Source organism: Lepidochelys kempii, chromosome 18 (assembly GCF_965140265.1).
Source record: "Lepidochelys kempii isolate rLepKem1 chromosome 18, rLepKem1.hap2, whole genome shotgun sequence".
Taxonomy (NCBI): domain Eukaryota; kingdom Metazoa; phylum Chordata; order Testudines; family Cheloniidae; genus Lepidochelys; species Lepidochelys kempii.
In genome coordinates this window covers 7989839-8009888 of record NC_133273.1, presented here as the reverse complement: position 1 = coordinate 8009888, position 20050 = coordinate 7989839, and the positions used below count along the sequence as shown (strand labels likewise).

Below are 20050 nucleotides of genomic sequence, written 5' to 3'. Positions count from 1 at the left end.
TGTCTGTTTCCCCACGCATAAAATACATTATTTCCCAACCTTGGTAAATATCCTTGAGATTCTCAAATGAAAGGAATGGTTGGTGCCAAGTGTTATACAAAGCAGTGGAAAGGCTAGTAGCTGAGCAGGTTATGAGACCATGGTTCAGACCAGTGATCTCAGTGGTTCAGGAGCCAAATTAGCAACCGACATGACCCAAAAGAGTTCCAGTCATGTGAATTAATGGTTTCATTTACTATAGTACTGTTCATATTTCCTCTCCATGTAGTGGTGGAGAGGCTTGCTTGTCTCAATGACCCCGAGAGCGATGCTGCCTGGAGTGATGTACTCCCTTAGGGCTACCCATGGCAGAAAGGTCAAGGGCGAGGTTCCAGACAAAGTGTGATCCAAGAAGTCCCTAATGGCAGAACAGACGGAGGATAACTGTTGTGTTCTGTTACAACGGCTGTGAAGGTGGACGTAGGCTGCAGCAGATAGAGGATCTCCAATCGTCACAGTGCCCAGGCCATTGGTTTCAAGTCCTCTATCTGTCAAGGATAGCGTAGTGACTATTGTGCACCATCTCCCCACTTTAAAAGAAGACCCGCACAGGCGCCTTCCAATTTTGGAGAAAATAACATTTGCACAAATCAAAAGTCTGATGGCAATCGGCAAGTGGCAACAAGAACAGGATAGCGAAATCCGGAAGTTCCTAGTTACAGAACGACACACAGGCAGTGGGTGTTGATACAATCATCTTGCTCGAGGATCGAAGTGGGTCGAGCATCTCAGCAGCTGCACCCACAACTGAGCAGTCCTATTTAGGATCCACTCTGCTCACCCCACATGGGGAGGGGTTAGAAAAGGTACCCCAAAAATAGTCTTGCCTCTGTTTTTCCTGGCTGGATAGGCTCATCTAGCAAGATCACCACCTCAGCAGTCGAAAATGTAATAAACTTTTCAACTTTGGAACTTGGAATGTACGTACCCTGATAGACAACTCAAACAGCGACCAACCAAAGCGACATACAGCCATTATTGCTTGTGAATAGAGTTGGTTTAACATCGATATTGCTGCTTTGTCCAAAACTAGAAGAGCTGATGAAGGGCAGGTGAGGGAGGAGAAAAGAAAATACACCTAATTCTGGAAGGGAAAATCTATGGATGAAGCCCAATTGCATGGAGTGGGCTTTGCTATAAAGAGCAAGCTCGTACGGTGCCTCTCTGAGGTACCAGTTGGCATCAATGAGCGGTTTATAACACTCCGATGGAGGCTCACCAAAAATCAACAGGCAACTATTGTGAGCACCTATGCACCAACACTGGATGCTGGTGAGAATGTAAAGGAAGATTTTTATTCTCAGTTGGAAACCATTTTATCAGAGACCCTTACAGAAGACAAGATCAGCCTTCTGGGGGATTTCAATGCACGTGTTGGGCGAGACCCAGACCTGTGGAAAGGAACAATCGGGAAAGAAGGAGTTGGCAAAAGCAATTCAAATGGAATTCTGCTCCTGACCAACTGTGCTGAACATGAACTTATTATTATGAATACTCTCTTCCGACAAAAGGAAAAGTTCAGAACACCTTGGAGACACCCACGGTCAAAGCACTGACATCTCCTCGACTATGTCATAGTTCGTGCCCGCGTTCATAGTGACGTACTTCTCACAAGAGCAATAACAAGTGCTGACGACTGTTGGACTGATCATCACCTTATTCGATCCACAGTGAAAATTAAGATCGCTCCCAAATGGAGGCTGCAAAAGAAGTAGATCAGGCGCAAGTTGAAGGTTCAAGATTTGCAGGACCCTATTAAGCGTGACCACTTCCAAGCAGTCTTAGAAGAAAAGCTCTCATCAGAGTTTCTGGAAGAAATTGAGGAACATTGGAGCCAGTTGAAAGCAGTAATCATCAATGTCTGTGAGGAAACCATAGGCTACCAAACCAGAAAACATCAGGACTGGTTTGACGAGAACGATGCTGAAATTGAGCAACTCATCAATGAGAAGAGAATGGCATTTTCTGCTTGGCAGAACAACATAAACTGTAATATAAAGAGAGAAGCCCATGCCAAAGCAAGGGCGGAAGTCCAACCTAAAACCAGAGAACTCAAGAACAAATGGTGGACTGAGAAAGTGCAACAACTCCAACATCTCACGGATATCCACAATACATGTGGTTTCTTTAGTGCCACCAAGGCTATTTATGGGCCAATTTGCCATGGTACGAATCCTCTTCACTCTAAGGATGGAACCACACTTTTGAAGGACAATGAAGCCATCAATTCTTGCTGGAAAGAACATTTTGAAGAGCTCCTTAACTGTAATTCTGTAGTTGCAGATGAAGTCCTTGAGCAAATCCCACACCAACAATTTAGGGATGAGCTCGGAGACCCTCCCAATTTGTATGAGGTACACAATGCCACCAAGCAGATGAAGAACAACAAGGCAGCAGGTCTAGATGGGATCCCCACTGAAATCTTTAAAGATGGTGGACCAGAGCTAATTTGGCAGCTTTACCTGCTTATCCTTAAAATCTGGATAAAGGAGGAGATACCCAGTGAAATGCGGGATGCCCTGATTGTTACCCTCTTCAAGAAAGGAGATAAAGTGGATTGTGGAAATTATTGTAGTATCTCCCTCCTAGCCATTGCAGGCAAAGTTCTGGCGTGGATCCTTGCAACCCGCTTTCTGCCCCTCTCAGAAGAAATTTTACCGGAGTCACAGAGTGGTTTCCGACCATGTCATAGAACTGCGGATAGGATCTTCACAGCACGGCAGCTGCAAGAAAAGTGTCAGCAAAACTGACCACTGTACATAGCTTTTATTGATCTAACTAAAGCCTTTGATTCAGTGAATCGCCATGCCCTCTGGACTGTACTTTCTAAGATTGGATGTCCTGATAAATACATCAATGTCCTAAAATTCCTTCATGATAACATGAAAGCTACTGTTCTGAGCAGCACTGGCTCCCAGAGTGAACGTTTCAAACAGGGCTGTATCATAACTCCAACCATGTTTGCAGTTTTTATTGCTGTCATTCTTTACCTGATTGCTGGGAAGTTTACAGCTGGCATTGAAATCATTTACAGAATGGACGGAAAGCTGTTCAGGGTTAGCAGGCTGAAAGCCAAGAGTAAGATCTCCACACCATCTCTTGTGGAACTCCAGTATGCTGATGACAACGCAATCCTTGCCCACCCTGAGAAAGATCTTCAAACTGTCTTGAACGTGTTTGCCAATGCTTATGCATGTCTTTGGTCTCACTCTTAATATCAAGAAGACTAAAGTGCTCTATCAGCCCTCTCCAAATGCGGTATTTCATGCCCCGTCTATCAAAATCAATGGAGTGGCACTGGAGAATGTCGATCATTTCCTCTGCCTTGGAAGTCATCTCTCATCCAAGGCAGATGTTGATGCAGGAATCCAACACCGCCTGAGCTGTGCCAGTGTAGCTTTTTCTCATTTGCGGCACAGGGTTTTTGAAGATCACGACATTCGAACAGATACCAAGCTTCTTGTTTATCAAGCCGTTATTCTCCCAACACTGTTATATGGGTCTGAAACTTGGACAACCTATAGACACCACTTGAAAGTCCTTGAGAGGCACCATCAACGCTGCCTTTGTAAGATTCTGAAGATCAAATGGGAAGACAGGCGCACCAGTATTAATGTTCTGGAAGAGGCAAAGACCACCAGTATCGAGGCAATGATCGTTCGTCAGCAATTCTGCTGGACTGGTCACATTGTCCAGATGCCAGACCATCGCCTCCCAGAACAGGTCCTGTTCTCTCAGCTGAAAGAAGGGCACCATAATGTGGGTGGACAACACAAGCATTATAAGGACTTGCTGAAGGACAACCTAAAAAAGTGTAATATTGACACTTGGGAGACACTTGCCCAGGATCGCTTAAAATGGGGTGAAGTCCTACGTGATGGTCCCTTGCATATTGAACTTGCTCGCCGACAAGCTGAAGAGGACAAGAGGTGCAGGAGAAAGGAAAGACTGGCTTCCAGTCATGGTGAACAGCCTCCCGCTGAGCCTGAAAACATCTGCCCTCATTGTAATAGAACTTGTGGTTCAAGGATTGGCCTTATTAGCCACCTGAGGACCCATAACTCCCATGGAAGACAATCATACTGGGTAACGAGTGATCACTTATCATTCATATTTAAACAGTGTGACTGGGAAATATTTAGTTTATATATTATTCTCACAGCAAATAAGTTAATAACTGAGTGCAAGTTGATAACTTCACTGGTTAATAACACAGGGAAAGCATCCTGATTGGTTCATAACTTAGATTGGTTAACAGTGATATTACACCGTGTTTTAATACCATATGCTGCAGAGCCACAGGAGAGGCATTAAAGAGCCACTTGCGGCTCACGAGCCATCTGAGTATCACTGGTTCAGACAGTGCTTTCGAACCTGAACTGCTTAAGCAAAAATAAAGCCTGAGCTCCCCCAGGGAAATCCTGGCAAGGGAAGGATTTCAGGCCCTTTCAGAAAAAAAAGTCCAAACAACTAATCTCCGGAAGCTGGCGAGAGGATGGAAAGAGAAAGTGAGATCTTCTTCCCCGTCGAATAAAAGCAGGCTCCCTTCTCGTGCCTCTAGAGCTAAATGAGCCCAGAACATTCGGAGGAGTAAGCAGAAACCAACCTGTTAAACCGACACGTCCGCATTCTCGTATAAATCATTCTAATGGCCCCCGCAGAAATGGGGCCTACTGTGCGCGTGAAGGGATCCCTTTTGGGATCGCCTCCTGGTTTAATGTGAGTGTAGAATTCTGGATTGGCAGCATTTTGCAAGGGTGTAAATGAGAACACAAGATGCAAGGTAGTGGAGAATCAGTCCCCGCCCCGTCCCCACCCCCAGCTGCACTAAACTAAGTGGCCCAAATTTATCCCTGGCACAACTAGGCTGATGTCAATGAAGTTGCACAGCGGCCTGCCAGTTCTGCCTGCCAGTTCTGCAACATTGCAATACATTTTCCCTTGCTAATGCAACTTCTTTATACCCAAGCGCGAGCAGCCTCTTCCATTGTCAGCTTTTCCCTTTCCCCTAGAATTTAAACCATAACGTTGCAGATCAGATTGTTACTCACACATCACAGTGTGAAAGCAATGTGTATGCACATCAATGGCTTCTTGTGTTGTCTTTTGTAAACCACTTGCCAGACAGTCTTACCATACCTCTGGAACGGCAGTGAATGGTTTTGCTGCACTGTTAGCATTTATTTCCCTTTTCAATATTGCCATGTTTCCCTGGTGCAGTTGACCCAAAATGTCAGCAAATTATTGCGGGCAATGCAGATCGTGTGAAATTCAACCCCTGCAGAGCATCACCCCAAGACCGCGTAAGTGCCACTTCCACTAGGCCCCTGAAAATAAGACTTAAGTGGGGCATAGTCCTTGGCATGACTCTGCACAGGGGTGAATTTCATCCTTCGCAACCCCATTGTACCATGAACATTTGCCAGCTTTCATGAAGAACTGCTCATTCACAGGTTTCCCTCTGCTAATGCTCTTGATATTTTGACCCTCTGGAAGTTGGAGCAGTGTTGAGTTGAGGAGGATGACATTTTCCCCTCTGCATGTCTGACTGTTTACTGTAAACCATTCCAGCTGCCACTTTACCCTCCTACCTACTCGTTTGGCCAGCAAAGGGTTTGTGTAAGTCAGACAGTGATCTTCTGATAATTGCATTGTGGGTGGGGGATATGTGAGCCTGCAAACATCAAAACACCTGTCAAACAACCAGGGTGGAACCGGGTGGGACGGGGAGGAAGGGGTTCTAATGGGACGTAGTGCATCCCAAATGGTCCCTTCATTTTTCTGTGAGCGACAGCTGATTTGGGTAGTCAGTAAAGGAAATCACAGCCACATGTACAATATGGAGAGCCAGTCTGGTTGCACACCACCGCATGAAAGTTTGACCAAAAAAGAGATAAATGCAGATGAGTTCCTGAGCTTTCTAGTTCATCTGAGAGTATCACCAACACTTACAGAAACTCAGGGTCACGGCCTGCCCTGGAAGGGACACTAAGAGGACATGCTGCAGCGTGAGTCTCTGAAGACTCAGCCAGATTTCCACCTGGCAGCGCAGCTCCCAGGGAAGATATGCTCCAGAGGCAACTCCATCACCCTAGGACGGTGGGCCGCTTGCACTTCCTTCCATGCCTAAACAGATCTGCTCAATTGTGCGGAGAAGAGTGAGGGCATCACATGGAGAGAAGGGGGTCCCTTGCCATGTAACCCCCTCCTCCTGAACCCTCATCATGTATCCATGACAGGTTTCAGAGTAACAGCCGTGTTAGTCTGTATTCACAAAACGAAAAGGAGTACTTGTGGCACCTTAGAGACTAGGTGACACAAGTACTCCTTTTCTTTTCATGTATCCATGGACTGTCGGACACAATCAAACCTTCAGGCTGTAAGGGATGCAGTTAAGCCATTGTATCTATGAGCACTATGTGTGTCAAATGCCAAAGACAGAGCAGGTCCAAGGGTGCTGCTCCACCATTAATCCCTAGTGCCGCACTAGCCCAATCTATGCCTACTGCTCTAGTTACATAGCAATCTTGGTAAACTAATTTTATTCATCTATGCTGAGTTCAGGAACTTTAGGCATAATGGGTGTGTCTGGTAAAGACCACATGGGGTTGGGACAAGGAAGGAGAATTCACTATAAACACTTGTGCTGATTGCTGTGTTTCCAGGGCCCAGACTTCGGCTACGTGACTAGGGAGCCTCTATTCGAGGCTGTCACCAGTCTCGACTCCTTCGGCAACCTGGAAGTCAGCCCTCCGGTGACCGTCAACGGGAAGGCATATCCCCTAGGGAGGATCCTCATTGGAAGCAGCTTCCCCACGTAAGAGAGAGTTAGGAAGATGGCGTGTTTCACAGCAATCGGGGGTCGTAAGGATACCACTGGTCTCTGTTAACTGCCCATCTGTCTCCACACAGCTGGGTATATGGTGTGTCTGTGTGTATTTCTAGCCCGAGCAGTTCTCGATCCCTCCTGTAGGGTGAACTGTGGTTGTTGACACCTCGTCAACAGATTCGGGGGATTTGTTTGGCCCGTTATAATTTTCCATCACTGGCATTTTTTAAATCAAGAATGGATGTTTTTTCTAAAAAATCTGCTCTAGGTTCAAACACAAATTAAGTCAGGGAAGTCCTACAGCCTGTTTTACACAGGCCATAGTAGATTATTACAATGGTCCATTCTGGCCTTGTAATCTATAAATCTACGGAGGGGTGTGTGCAAAATCCAATTTGCAATTTGGGTTCCAATCGTCCCTCACAATCCCCTCCAAAGATCAGCAGCGTCTGGACTCCTCTCCAGTTGTGAGTGACTGTGGTTTAGCAAGGTCACGGGCTGACTTTTCTTAGCTGTTTTGGCCATGGCAATCGTTCATCACCAACAATTTGCTATAAAATTTTATCAGCATCACCTTGGGATGGATGTTAAGTGGGTCATGCACTTGAGCTGTCTGTCCGCACAGGAGTGGAGTGACCTTCATGAACGTACTTGTTGGTGTCTTTAGGAAACGCCAGTAGAAAAGGAATTGTTAGCATCACCACAATCTCTGTCTCTGCCGAGCTGGATGGGGATTGACGGGGCAGTCACGGTTTTGGTTGCATCGCTTTGTTCTTCAAACCATCGTCATTGTCACTTTGTCTCCCTTCTAAAATGTTATTTTCTTCTTTTTTTTTTTTTTGCCCTTTGGACAATCAACCACTAGATCTGCTGGGAGGAGGATGACCAAGGTGGTGAGAGAGTTCCTCTATGCTCAGCAAATCCAGTCGCCTGTGGAGCTCTACTCTGATTGGCTGACCGTGGGTCATGTGGATGAGTTTGTGACTTTTGTGCCCCTTCCTGACAAAAAGGTGACCTACCAGGTGGCAATTTTCCAAAGGTTACAAGGGAAAGGAACAAGCTTCAAGCCCCTGCTAGGTTTTTGTTGGAAATTTATCAAGCTCTTTGGGCATAATGTTTGCCCCATCTCTGAAAAAATGAAACTGAAATGGAAACCTGCCCCTATTGTCTCAGGGCAGGGAAGGAGGCCATTCGTTGATCTGTTTGGTGTTAGTGGCATGGGCTGATATTTTCAAAAGCACCAATGGGAGTTCAGTCAGAGTTGAGTGTCTAAGGCCAGGCCTACTCTACAGGGCCCACGTTGGTACTGCTAGGCTGGCAGACACCACCAGTAGGCGTCCTGCCCGCGTAACTACACCACCTCCTGTATGACGTTCAGGGGTAGCGAGTTATATGGGCCCGTGGTGCCCATGCTCCAGCAATATTCAGGGCCCGGGGGGCCCGGCTCCAATAATGTTCGGGGCCGGGTCTCTGCTCCGGCCCAGCCTGCCGCCCCCGGGCATCCCTCCCTGCGCCCTGGGGGGCTGCCCCCTGCAGCTCCATGCTCTGCTCTGTGCCCCGGCATCAACTGCCACCGTTGGGTCCTAGCACCCCCCAACCACAAGTGCCAGGGCAACCTGACCCTGACCCTGCCCTTCTGCCTCGGATGGACAGACGGACCCTTCCCTTTTCTGGCAGGACCCTCCAGCAGCAGAGAGGGCCCCCCTGCCCGCAGTCACCGCTCCTGCCACATGCTGGGCATGGGGCAGCCCCATCCCCCACCCCCAGTGAGGCTACAGTGAGGGGCAGCAGCAGGGGAGGAGGTGCACATGTGATAGCAGCCCTCCTCTCCCCACCCCCGCACCCAGCACCCACCATAGGGGAGGCGAGGGAGCTTCCTGCACCTGAGGGACAGTGGTGCAGGGTGAGTGTGCTGCCGAGGGGGTAGAGGGGCTCCTCCTCTGGAGCTCGCTGCTGCCAGCGGGGAGAGGGCTGGTGGGAGTCCTCCTCTCTGGCCCCAGCCCCGGGGCAGCCTGTCTGCACCCCAAACTCGTCATCCCCAGCCCCACCCCATCCCAGAGCCTGCACCTGCAGCCAGAGCCCTCACCCCCCCCGCACCCCAACCCTCTGCCCCAGCCCTACGCCCCCTCCTACACCCCAAACCCCTCATCACCAGCCCCACCCCAGAGCCCTCACATTTTTACGTTATTTAAAAAAATATATATTGGCTTACAAGGCAGGCGGGGGGGGGGGTTTCCAGGACTTGGACCCGTTCTGGGCACCACCAAAAATGATACAACCCTGCCGCCCCTGATGACATTAGTGTTGCCAACAGAAGCACTGCTCTCTCATCATCGGCACATCTACGCTGGGGGGGGTTGCCAGCATAGCTGTGTCGGCTAGGAGGTGTGATTTCCCCCCCACACCCGTTACATATTCCTAGCTGACACAGCTATCCTTGCAAAACTTTGTAGTAGAGACCAGGCCTTTGTCCGCTAGATTCCTTTGATCATCCCAGGCCTTGTTCTGCCTGTGAGGCGCTTCGAGGCCTCAATGATGTGAGACAGGTGCAAAAGAAAACTCAGCCTGCTCATTTCTGAATGAACGAGAAAGGTCTAAAATGTGGGTGACTAAAAGCAGCGAGTAACTAAAGTGGCAGCAGCGAGTAACTAAAGTGGCATAGGGTTAATTTAGCATTTCCTGCGGGCAAGACGGGTTCAGTGGGTGCTGCAGCTGCTCCTTACCCCTCAGGATGCAGCCCCGGAAGAGAATAGTTTGACTGCCGCACCATCCCAAGAACTAGATCGTTGACCGACCGAAACAAAAACAAGCCCGGCCAAAAACAAATGGCCAGAAATGTTTGCATCTAGACATGTATTAAATTCTTCTGCCTGTGAAGTGTGTGCCCTACTGGAGCGGGTTCACTGAATTTCCCTTGCTCATTGCACAGCCATTATAATGGACAGTTCAGTCCCCTTTGCCACAGCTGCTAAGCAAACACCTTCTTAGTCCTTGTTTTGACAGAAGCGGCTCGTTGGCCTTAAGAAGATCTAGCACAGCTGGTCTTTACCGATGACTCTTGAGAGCTTTGTAACCAGTGTTAGTGATTGCAGGACATGGGAGTAAATATATAGGGTTCAACGCAGGGTGAAAGGCGCCGGGTGCTTCTTAGGTTGGGAGGATCCGAGAAACTGCACCAGCGAGCTGTGGGTTTCCAAATCTTGATGAGGTCAATAGGGAGGCCGTGCCCAGTGGAGTAAGAGGGAGTTATAGTAACCTGGCTCTTTCCCATTAGCTCCCTTGGCTCTTAGGGGCGGTCCCTGACCAGAAGGAGTTTGTGTTCAGTGTGGTGGACCAACTGTGCGTTTGTTACTGAGTTGTAAATTATTATGGCTGCTCTTGATTATAGTTATTTGGTGCTTTCCTCTTCGCGAGTCCCTTACTCCCTTCCTCCCCCTCTTTCTCCCAGCAATTCCGGATGCTCATGGCCAGCACGTCGGCCTGCTACAAGCTCTTCCGAGAGAAGCAGAAGGAGGGCCATGGAGAAGCCACCATGTTCAAAGGTAAGTTACTACATACCTGCTTCCCGGCAAAAAGAGGCAGTCAGTAAGGGGAGACAGTATGGCTTAGTGGTGAGAGCAACTAAGGGTGATAGAAGACCTGAGTTCCATTCCCCACCCTGCTACTGACTCATCCCAAGTCACTTAGCAGCTCCCTGCCTCAGTTTCCCCAGCTATAAAATGTGGCTTCAGGTATTGACCCTCAGTGAATGGTGCAGAGCCATATATTACTGCACACCCCCAGACTCAGGCAACTCTGACTGTAACCCAAAACTGAAACATCGTGTCCTGTCTGTGGAATAATTACTTTGAACTGGACATTCTATCTGAAGTGTTCCAAAGTATTTTTTTTCTCTACAGATGCATCTGATTTCATGTCTTTATTTTCTTTGTGCTTCAGGACAAGCCAAAGGAATTAGCGCCCCTTTACAAAGAAGGGGATCTACAAAATGTTGAGCTGGCACATAGAATGTACTTGTGTTTTTGTTTGAAATGTATCCAAAGTACTGTCATTTTCATCAGACGGGAGAAATTGATTTGGTCTCCGAAAGGGGCATCTAAAATGCTGGGGGTTTTTTCCCAAAGAGAAAAGAAGATTTGCCAAACTGGATGAGGTCATTTGGTCCATCAAGTCAGACGTCCTTCCTCAAGATGCATCAGTGGGAAATGCCCACAATGCACCTGGCCAATTCATCAATGATTTCCAAGGGGGAGTAAGAAAGGATTTCTTCCCTAATCCCGGAAGTGATTGTCTTACACTCGGAAGAATGAAGCTGATGTATTTTCGTTGTCAGCAAGCATGCTGGTTGTTAATTATCATAAGTAATCCAGCCCCCGGTGTTTGACTGTCTCTAACCCCTGCAGTAGCCAATCCCACAAGATAACCACCTGCTGAGGGTGCAATTCATAAATGTCCCACTCAAGCTCTATTTTGAGAAGTTGCGTGGGACTTCAGCGATGCATATGGTTTGAGTTGGCCCTCTGCATAGGGGTGAATTTTCCCCGGGGTGAAATGCCATTAAATCTCTGGATTACTGTGTAACATGGAGGCCGTGAGACAATGATATATGGACCCACCAACAGTAGATATTTTAATGCTTCTGCTGACAGCTCTTGAAACTTGGTCCATAGTTTGCAAACTGCAGATTTTTTTTTTCCAGCAGCTTTTCTCCCATATAGGGCCTGACGTACCATGATTTATTTTGTGCCGGCTCTGCCAGGGACTTAATCTCTCATTTAGAAAGAGGAAGATTACCGAGATAGTGCAGCTGTTGAATAGCGTTCATGAGCAGTAAAGGCGTTAGATGGCTCATAGCACACAAAGCAGCACTGACATTTCAGATTCTTTGGACTGAGCAGTTGGCTTGGACACCTTCTAATTATGAGTTCTTCCCTTAGGATGAAATTCCCCCTAGTGCCAGGGACAAGTGCACCACTTAAACTCTTCAGCCCATCTCTGGTGCAGGCCTAGGTACTGACACATCTCCCATCACCAGAGTTACTGAGAGCTTCGTCCTCACAACCCCCATACGAGGTAGAGAAGTATCATTAGCCATGTGAGGCCCAGAGGAATTAAGGGCAACATTCTCAGGATGAGCACAGCTTATAGGTGCCTCTGGTTTTGAGGACACAGCTTTAGACCCTGCTCGCCTGATTTTCCACAATCGTTGAGCCCCATCAGCCCCAGATGAAGTCCGCAAGAACCCTGGGTGCTCAGCACCCCTGCAAATGAGCATCTTCAGTCGGGCACCCAAAATCACTGGCCGTGGTTGGGAACTTTGTCCTAGTTGGTTATCTACATGCAGGGGAAAGCCAGAGCTGCCGGCATGTGCTAACTCCCACGTGAACACTTTGGAAGTATATTAAGTTAAAGTGCACAAAGACACTCTTAGTGCGGAGCAAGAGTGTCCACACAGGGAGTTAATTTAGAGTAGTTAATGCACTTTAAAGTCACACCCTATCTGACTCCACACTAACTTCCCTGTGTAGACAAGCTCTTGATGACTTGCCCAACGTAACATAGTGCGACAGTGACAAAGCTAGAACTCTCGTTACAGTGTGTATGGTAACACCCGTTGTTTCATGTTCTCTGTGTATATAAATCTCCCCACTGTATTTTCCACTGCATGCATCCGATGAAGTGAGCTGTAGCTCACTTAAGCTTATGCTCAAATAAATTTGTTAGTCTTTAAAGTGCTACAAGTCCTCCTGTTCTTTTTGAGGATACAGACTAACACGGCTGCTATTCTGAAAGCTAGAACTGACTCCCAATCTCCTGAGCTGCTGTGCAGTGCCTAGACCACGGGACTTTCCATCCGGATTCCAGAAACCTCGGCTTATATCAACTATTGTAAAACAGAAGGTCTGGCTCACGTGTCACTATGGACCTGCTCCAAACCCACAGAAGTTGGGAAGGGGGGAGTTGTTCTGTTGACTTCAAGATCAGGCCCTGTGTCCTTTATAATTATTGATGGACCTGATGTAAATTCAAAGTTCAGGGTGTTCTGATCCAGGGCGTTGGTTTGACTCGACTTTATTCATAATTTTAAGTACCTTGATCAAGGCCCCTGAAACTCCAGCATGAACTGGAATGTTCTAGTATTGGGTGCTTGCTTTGGCTGTCATTTCATTAATCAGATGGCTGATTTTGTTTTCTCTGTATAGGTTATTCTGGGGCAGACACAAAACGGGTCACCATTAACAAGGTCCTGTCCAATGAGGTCCTGGTGCAGGAGAACCAATACGTACAGGTAAATAGCTACCGAGGGCTGACTGTGGGGCTGTGGCATGCGGAGGACATCCCAAAAGGTGCTTCACTGCTGCTGGGGAGGGCAAGGGGGAAAAAGGAAGATGGTATTGTCCCATTGAGTAAATATGTGGCACAAGAAACATAGCTGGCAAGGTTAAGCTAGTGGAAGCACGGGGGGGGTCATTGCAGGAGGTAAGAGTTTGCAAAGGCAGCATTTTCATTCCCTAGTGGGAGGACTGATGAAAGGAAACCTTCCTACTCTCGTGGCTGGCGGGCAGTCACTGCAATGGGGTGAAACTGAATGTCCTGCAAAAGACAGGAGATCAGAATGGATGATTCATAGAATCATACATTAGGGTTGGAAGAGACCTCAGGAGGTCATCTAGTCCAACCCCCTGCTCAAAGCAGGACCAACCCCAACTAAATCATCCTAGCCAGGGCTTTGTCGAACCTTTGTTAGAGGTTTTTAAGGATGGAGATTCTACCACCTCCCTAGGGAACCCATTCCCGTGCTTCACCACCCTCCTAGTGAAATAGTTTTTCCTAATATTCAACCTACACCTCCCTCACTGCAGCTTGAGACCATTGCTCCTTGTTCTGTCATCTGCCACCACTGAGAACAGCCTAGATCCATCCTCTTTAGAACCCCCCTTCAGATAGTTGAAGACTGCTATCAAATCCCCCCTCACTCGTCTCTTCTGCAGACTAAATAAGCTCAGTTCCCTCAGCCTCTCCTCATAAATCATGTGCCCCAACCCCCTAATCATTTTCATTGCCCTCCGCTGGACTCTCTCCAATTTGTCCACATCCTTTCTGTAGTGGGGGGCCAAAACTGGATGCAATACTCCAGATGTGGCCTTACCAGTGCCGAACAGAGGGGAATAATCACTTCCCTCGATCTGCTGGCAATGCTCCTACTAATGCAGCCCAATATGCCATTAGCCTTCTTGGCAACAAGGGCACACTGTTGACTCATAGATTCTAAAGCTGGAAGGGTCCATTATGATCATCTAGTCTGACCTGTGTATAACACAGGCCAGAGAACTGCCCCAACATAATTCCTAGAGCAGATCTTTTAGAAGAACATTCAATCCTGATTTTATAATTGCAAGTGATGGAGGACCCACCATGACTCTTGAAAACTTGTTCTAATGGTTAATTACTCACACCATTAAAAATGTACACCTTATTTCCAGTCTGAATTTGTCTAGCTTCAACTTCCAGCCATTCGATCAGGTTTTATCTTTTTCTACTAGATTGAAGAGCCCGTTATTAAATATTTGTTCCCCATTTAAGTACCCTGGCAGGTCAAGTCACCCCTTAACCTTCTCTTTGATAAGCTAAATTAATTGAGTTCCTTTAGTCTATCATTGTAAGACATGTTTTCTAATCCTTTAAGCATTCTCATGGGTCTTCTCTGATGTATTGATTCCTTCTGGCCTTCAACGCCATGAATCAACACTGGGACAAGGGAGTGAAATAAGCAAATCTTCAGGTCTCTAAGAGGGACCTGGGCAATAAATCTCCAGGCTCTTTTGGGGTCTCCTGACCTGCTTCGAGAGTCGAGGATGAAGATAAATGTGGTGATCCTGCGTGCCAGCTGCCTGGAAGTTTTCACGTTAGCCTCATTCCTTGAATTTCCTGTGGGGATCTTGCACTGCTAATGCAACTGCACCTTAATCATGCTAGAGAACCAAGCCAATTTCAGTGGGAGCTGAGATTACCCTGTCATCAGATAATCATAAAATTGTAGAGCTGGCAGGGACCTCAAGAGGACATCTAGTCCATCCCTCCGCACTGAGGCAGGACCAAGAACACCTAGACCATCCCATACTGCTGTTCCACTTGTTGGACCAACTTGTGCTTGCCCATATTAACCCTCTGATTATCCTCCTTCTCTTCACCCCCCACCCACCCCCAGCGCTGCATCGATTGGAACAGAGACATCCTCAAGAAAGAGCTTGGGCTGACTGAAAAAGACATCATAGACCTCCCGGCGCTCTTCAAGATAGACAAGATGGGCAAAGCCATGGCATACTTCCCCAACATGGTGAGAGAGGCCCCCTCCCCTGAGACTGGTTGGCTCAGGGCCCCACCTATTCTGTTTCAGTGTTTCAATAGGGTGCCTGTCATGATCGCTGCAGGTACACAGGCAATATAAATTCCACGATATGTGCCAAGTGTCCACAGCCGACGCTGAAATGAACTACCAAGCCCAAATGACCCTTCTCCTGAGAACAAAGCCTAGGGCCAACGTTTCCTAAGAGACTCCCTGGTTTCTGGGGGGCCAATTTGGGACTCTGTGGGTCTGATTTTCAGAGCTGCTAAGTACCTGTAGCTCCCACTGACTTCATTAGACGTCACTGGTGCTCAGCCGTTCTGAAAATGGGGCCCCGAGGTGTCTCCTGTTGGGCACCCATCATTTAGTGATTTTTCTTTTTTTTAATTTAGGCTTAAATAAATAGACTGACCTGGCCCCTTGCCCACAAGCTCAGCAAACATAGGGTCTTGCAGACCAAGGAAAGGGAAGCAAATCTCATAGTTAAGAGCCCTCTGTTCAGAACACTTTAGCCTTGAACTCTCAGATGTTCAAACCCAACTTGAGTAGCCCAGCTGATCCACTGTCAGGGTAAAGCGCAAAGGAAGGGACAGAGCAAAAGATACCATATCTGTGACCTGAACCATAAAGTGCTAGATTTATAGTGCTAGATCAATACTGCGGCTGGTTGGGAATTTTCCGATGGAATTTTTTTAAAATCAGAATTAAAAAATGGTCCATCAATTTGTTGAAACCAAAACTGTTTGTAGGAATGTAACAGTTTCTACTCAACTTTCATTGGGAAATGTTTCTCATGTCCAGAATGGAATTTCTGGTCAAAACCAGAGAGACAGCCGAATTACCAACTGGTTAGAACAGGAACTTTTCCCACATCCAGGTGAGTGCTGTAGCCACCAGGCTATTCTGGTCTCTTCTGTTTTTTTGCAAACCACTTCAAAAGGTCACAGTTTCATCCTGACCCTGAACAGGAAAAAAATTTAAATCATAAAAATTTTCGCAGGACAGGAAAACCGTTTCCCACCCATCTATCATCAGCACCTTGCATTGCACCCAGAGGCCAATGGAAAGCAATGCAGTCTCCAAAGCACATGAGCACTGTGCTCCATGGATGTTTGTTTTGACCTGTAAGTTCCTCAGGGAAGTCATGGAGGGACAGCAAGACGTCAGTTTTACCTTTGCTTCCTACCTTGGTTACTAGCCTTTTTTATTCTATATGTTAAGCTGACATTTCAATCAAAACATATTCAAAACCCCATACATGCCTTGGCATTGGCTCCCCTGAAATGCAACCCTTGATCTCCTCCCTTATTACACAGGTGAACATGATTGTCCTATCTCAAGACCTGGGAATCCCAAAGCCATTCGGGCCAATCATCGAGGGAGATTGCTGCTTGGAAGCACATGTCCGCTCTCTGCTGGAGCCACTCGGGCTGATGTGCAGCTTCATCGATGACATTTCCTCCTACCATAAGATGCTGGGAGAGGTCCACTGCGGTACCAATGTCCATCGCAAGCCCTTCTCCTTCAAGTGGTGGCATGTGATTCCCTAGCTGCCGAGCAGGTGGAGATTCCTGCAGTCGAAGCTCACGTGGGCACTACTTTTTTTGTCGGTTGCTTGCTTGCTTGCTTGAGCTTGGTCGAGTTAATCGCTAGAACTTTGGTATGGAGTCTCGGTGCTGTGCTTTGGCGCCTCTGTGTGTTTCACCCATTAGATGGGAAGGTCCTCCAGCCACACGCCATTCTGGTTTGCATGCTGCAGGTCCCAGCCCATTCCATTCTGGGTTTTTTCAAGCCCTTGGAGATTATGGCAGCTGGAGGTTGAACTGATCAGGGGCATTCTACCAAAAAAAGATTGATAGAAACTATGGTAGCAAAAGCCATCTTCTGCTGAGTTCTGATGGCAATAATTTGTAATCATGATAATTAAATGGAAAAAGTGTGGAAATCTCTTGGTCTTGTCTTTAAATACGCACATCCTGGCTGCACTAGTTCTCTGCACTGCATAGTTCAAGGTGTAGTCTCTTCATTAGAGGCAGAAACCAAGATTTCAGCTACCAAAAGGTGTGAGTGCTGATCTACCAGGTATATTTCACAGCACACAAACAGAGAAGTGAGATAAAAACATAAAATGCTTTTGCTGTGAGGTTGCAATGTAACACGACTTTACTTCTGAGAATTCAGCATGATAACACACAAGAATGCAAAAAACAGAGAAAGACAAAGCAGGCTGCTGCCTACGGCAGTGAGACACAACTCATCCCACCTTACTGGAGGCTGGCTAGCTGCAGAATGTCTGCTGCTAGACCCAGCTCACATACTTCCCTACAAAACGCCCTAGCAAGGAGGACCAGGAACCCCTCCCTCCACTCTTAAAGTGATACCTTGCAATTCCAACACAGTCCACAATACACCACACTAATCATCACTTCTGGAAATTTGGAAAGCAAGGTGTAAAGGGAAGAGTAATTAAAGGATGAAAGGAACATAAATTCTTTTATAATCTGGCAATGGAATGTAACTTTTTTTTTTAAACTTTAAACTGCCAGGGAACACACTAATCCGCTGAAAACATGGTTGCTTCTGGCATTCAGCAGTATTCTTATGCTATGAAGGATGTGTAGGGCAAATGAGCTGAACTGTTTCCAATTTAGGCTATAAGAAGTCCCTGCACAGCAGTTAACCAATCACCATTTATTTCAAAAGTCTAATTTTTTCCCTTTCTTGTTCCATGTAATCCAAGACATTGTTTTACTGGGTTTGAAAGTCTCAAATCTGCTGCTGAACATTAAGCATCAGTGGCCAAACTTATTCACGGAAGTCATTGGAATCACAGCAGGGGAGAATATGGTCTGGTTTTGTTCAAAAGCAAAATTTTGTTTATAAGCTTTCCTCTATGGAACCACCTCCCTCAAGGCCACCTCGGTCCCCCTTGTCTGTGGCACATAATAGTTTAGTCTCCTGTGGGCTGTGATACTTTGGTCTGATTTTGATTGTTGGGTTCAGTGTGTGGATGCTGCGGGGTATTGGTGGCCTGTGATCTACAGGAGGTGAGTAGATGATCTGATGGTCCTTTCTGGACTTAAATTCTATGGCTTTATGTGTAAGTGGACAATTTAGGGATTGCTTCCATCATCCAAACAAACAGGACATTCCTGCATTTCAAGTAGATATGGAAGACAAGCTTTGTTTACTCTCTGGAATCAGAGTTCAACCCATGTGAAGTGACCCCTAGATTAAGAGGAATGTCTTGTCCATGTATAAGGCTATCAAGCTGCCAGACTTGGACTGGACATCAGCCCAAAAGCTCTTGAGTCTCACACCTTTTGTTCCATGAATTCATAGAAATTAGAGTTAGAAAAGCCTAACAGATCATCCATTTAACAGATCATCCATTTAATGTTTTCAGCATTATGTTTGGTAGTATTTTTGTCGAGTCTACGTTTAAATTCCATGAGACGTGGTTTCCATAATTTTCCTTGGGAGATTATTCCATAGATCTCGCTGTGATGGGTTCCCCCCAGGGTGCCATCTGGAACTGGGGTATCACTGAGCCCTCTGACCCACCAGCCTGGGCTCCCTCTCACACTGTGCTGCTGTGACAAGTTGCAAAGCCCTCCAAGCTTGCACTTCCACCAGCATTCACACAGGTAGGGTCACACCCAGCTGCAGTCACATGCAGGCTCTCTAACCACCAGCCTAGGACCCCAGAGCAGTACCATCCTGCCCTAGTCAAATCTGGCCAGTATATGAGTTTAATACCCGGACCGCCTCTCCCTCAATGTGACGAGGACCATGCACACTTGTGGTAACCAAGCTGAGTTTTTCCCCAGACACGTTAGTCAAATGCACACTGGTGTGGATTAAAAGATAAAATAAGTTTATTAACTACAAAAAGATAGATTTTAAGTGATTATAAGTGATAACAAACAGCTCAAAGCAGATTACCTAGTAAATAAACAAAACTGCAAACTGAGTTTAACATACTAGATAGGTATGAATTAGCAAATTCCCACCCGGAGTGATAAACAGGCTGGCAGATTCTTAAGGCACAGGCTGTCTTGGCTTTGCAGCTTGGGTTTCCCAGGTTTTCATACATGGGTTAGCAATCCCTTAGCCTGGGATCATCACTTCACCCCCGTTCAGTCTTTATTCCTCAGATGTTTCCAGGTGTGTTGTTGTAGGGAGAGTGAGGACCGCCCATGATGTCATTTTTCCCCTTTTATATTTTCTACCCACTTGCTGGAAAGCTCTTTTGCTATGACCCGGGTCAAACAGTTCCCATTGTGCAGTGCTATCTCTGAGAAGTTTCTATTGTACACAGTTCCTGGGGTAATTCCTGTGCTTGTGTGCATTTCCTGAATAAACCATTCACATTGTTTGGCCTTTTTACTGTTGCACCTGAAAGGCTGCTTGTGCCTGTTTTCAATCTCACAATATGTTTCAGTAACACACACAGAGCCAAATTTCAAAACTTCACATACAATGATAGCACATACAATCCAATGAGATATTACTGTCTAGCAGATCAAGACATGATACCTTACAAGACATACGTTATGCAAAATATATCCTAATTACATGATAGTGGTGAATATTGTGGTGCCAGGGTGTCACACTCGCTGCCAGGAAGATTTTCCCCTATTGTCAGCCTAAATTTTCCCTTTCTTAACTTCATCCCCTCATTTCCAGTTATGCCTCTTTGCACACCTTAAATATTTTCTCTTTCAGGTATTTACATACCTCGGTTAGCTGAGATCGTTACGTTCATGCATTACCCAGTCTCTGCACATCTTTCCTCGTAAATCAATCAATCCCTCAACCATTCTTCATCGTTT

At 46.7% G+C, this 20050-nt stretch overlaps 1 protein-coding gene across 1 annotated transcript in view; it reads left to right on the top strand.

Moving 5' to 3' along the window:
• Positions 1–17160, top strand: part of PADI2 (peptidyl arginine deiminase 2) — a 75411-nt gene extending 58251 nt beyond the window's left edge. Inside the window, exons 11-16 of the mRNA XM_073316344.1 lie at positions 6705–6856; positions 7734–7878; positions 10317–10410; positions 13072–13157; positions 15078–15206; positions 16532–17160. Of these exons, the coding sequence (XP_073172445.1) occupies positions 6705–6856; positions 7734–7878; positions 10317–10410; positions 13072–13157; positions 15078–15206; positions 16532–16765 (840 nt within the window). The 3' untranslated portion in view covers positions 16766–17160. The remainder of the gene's footprint in view (positions 1–6704; positions 6857–7733; positions 7879–10316; positions 10411–13071; positions 13158–15077; positions 15207–16531) is intronic.
• Positions 17161–20050: the final 2890 nt, after the last annotated feature.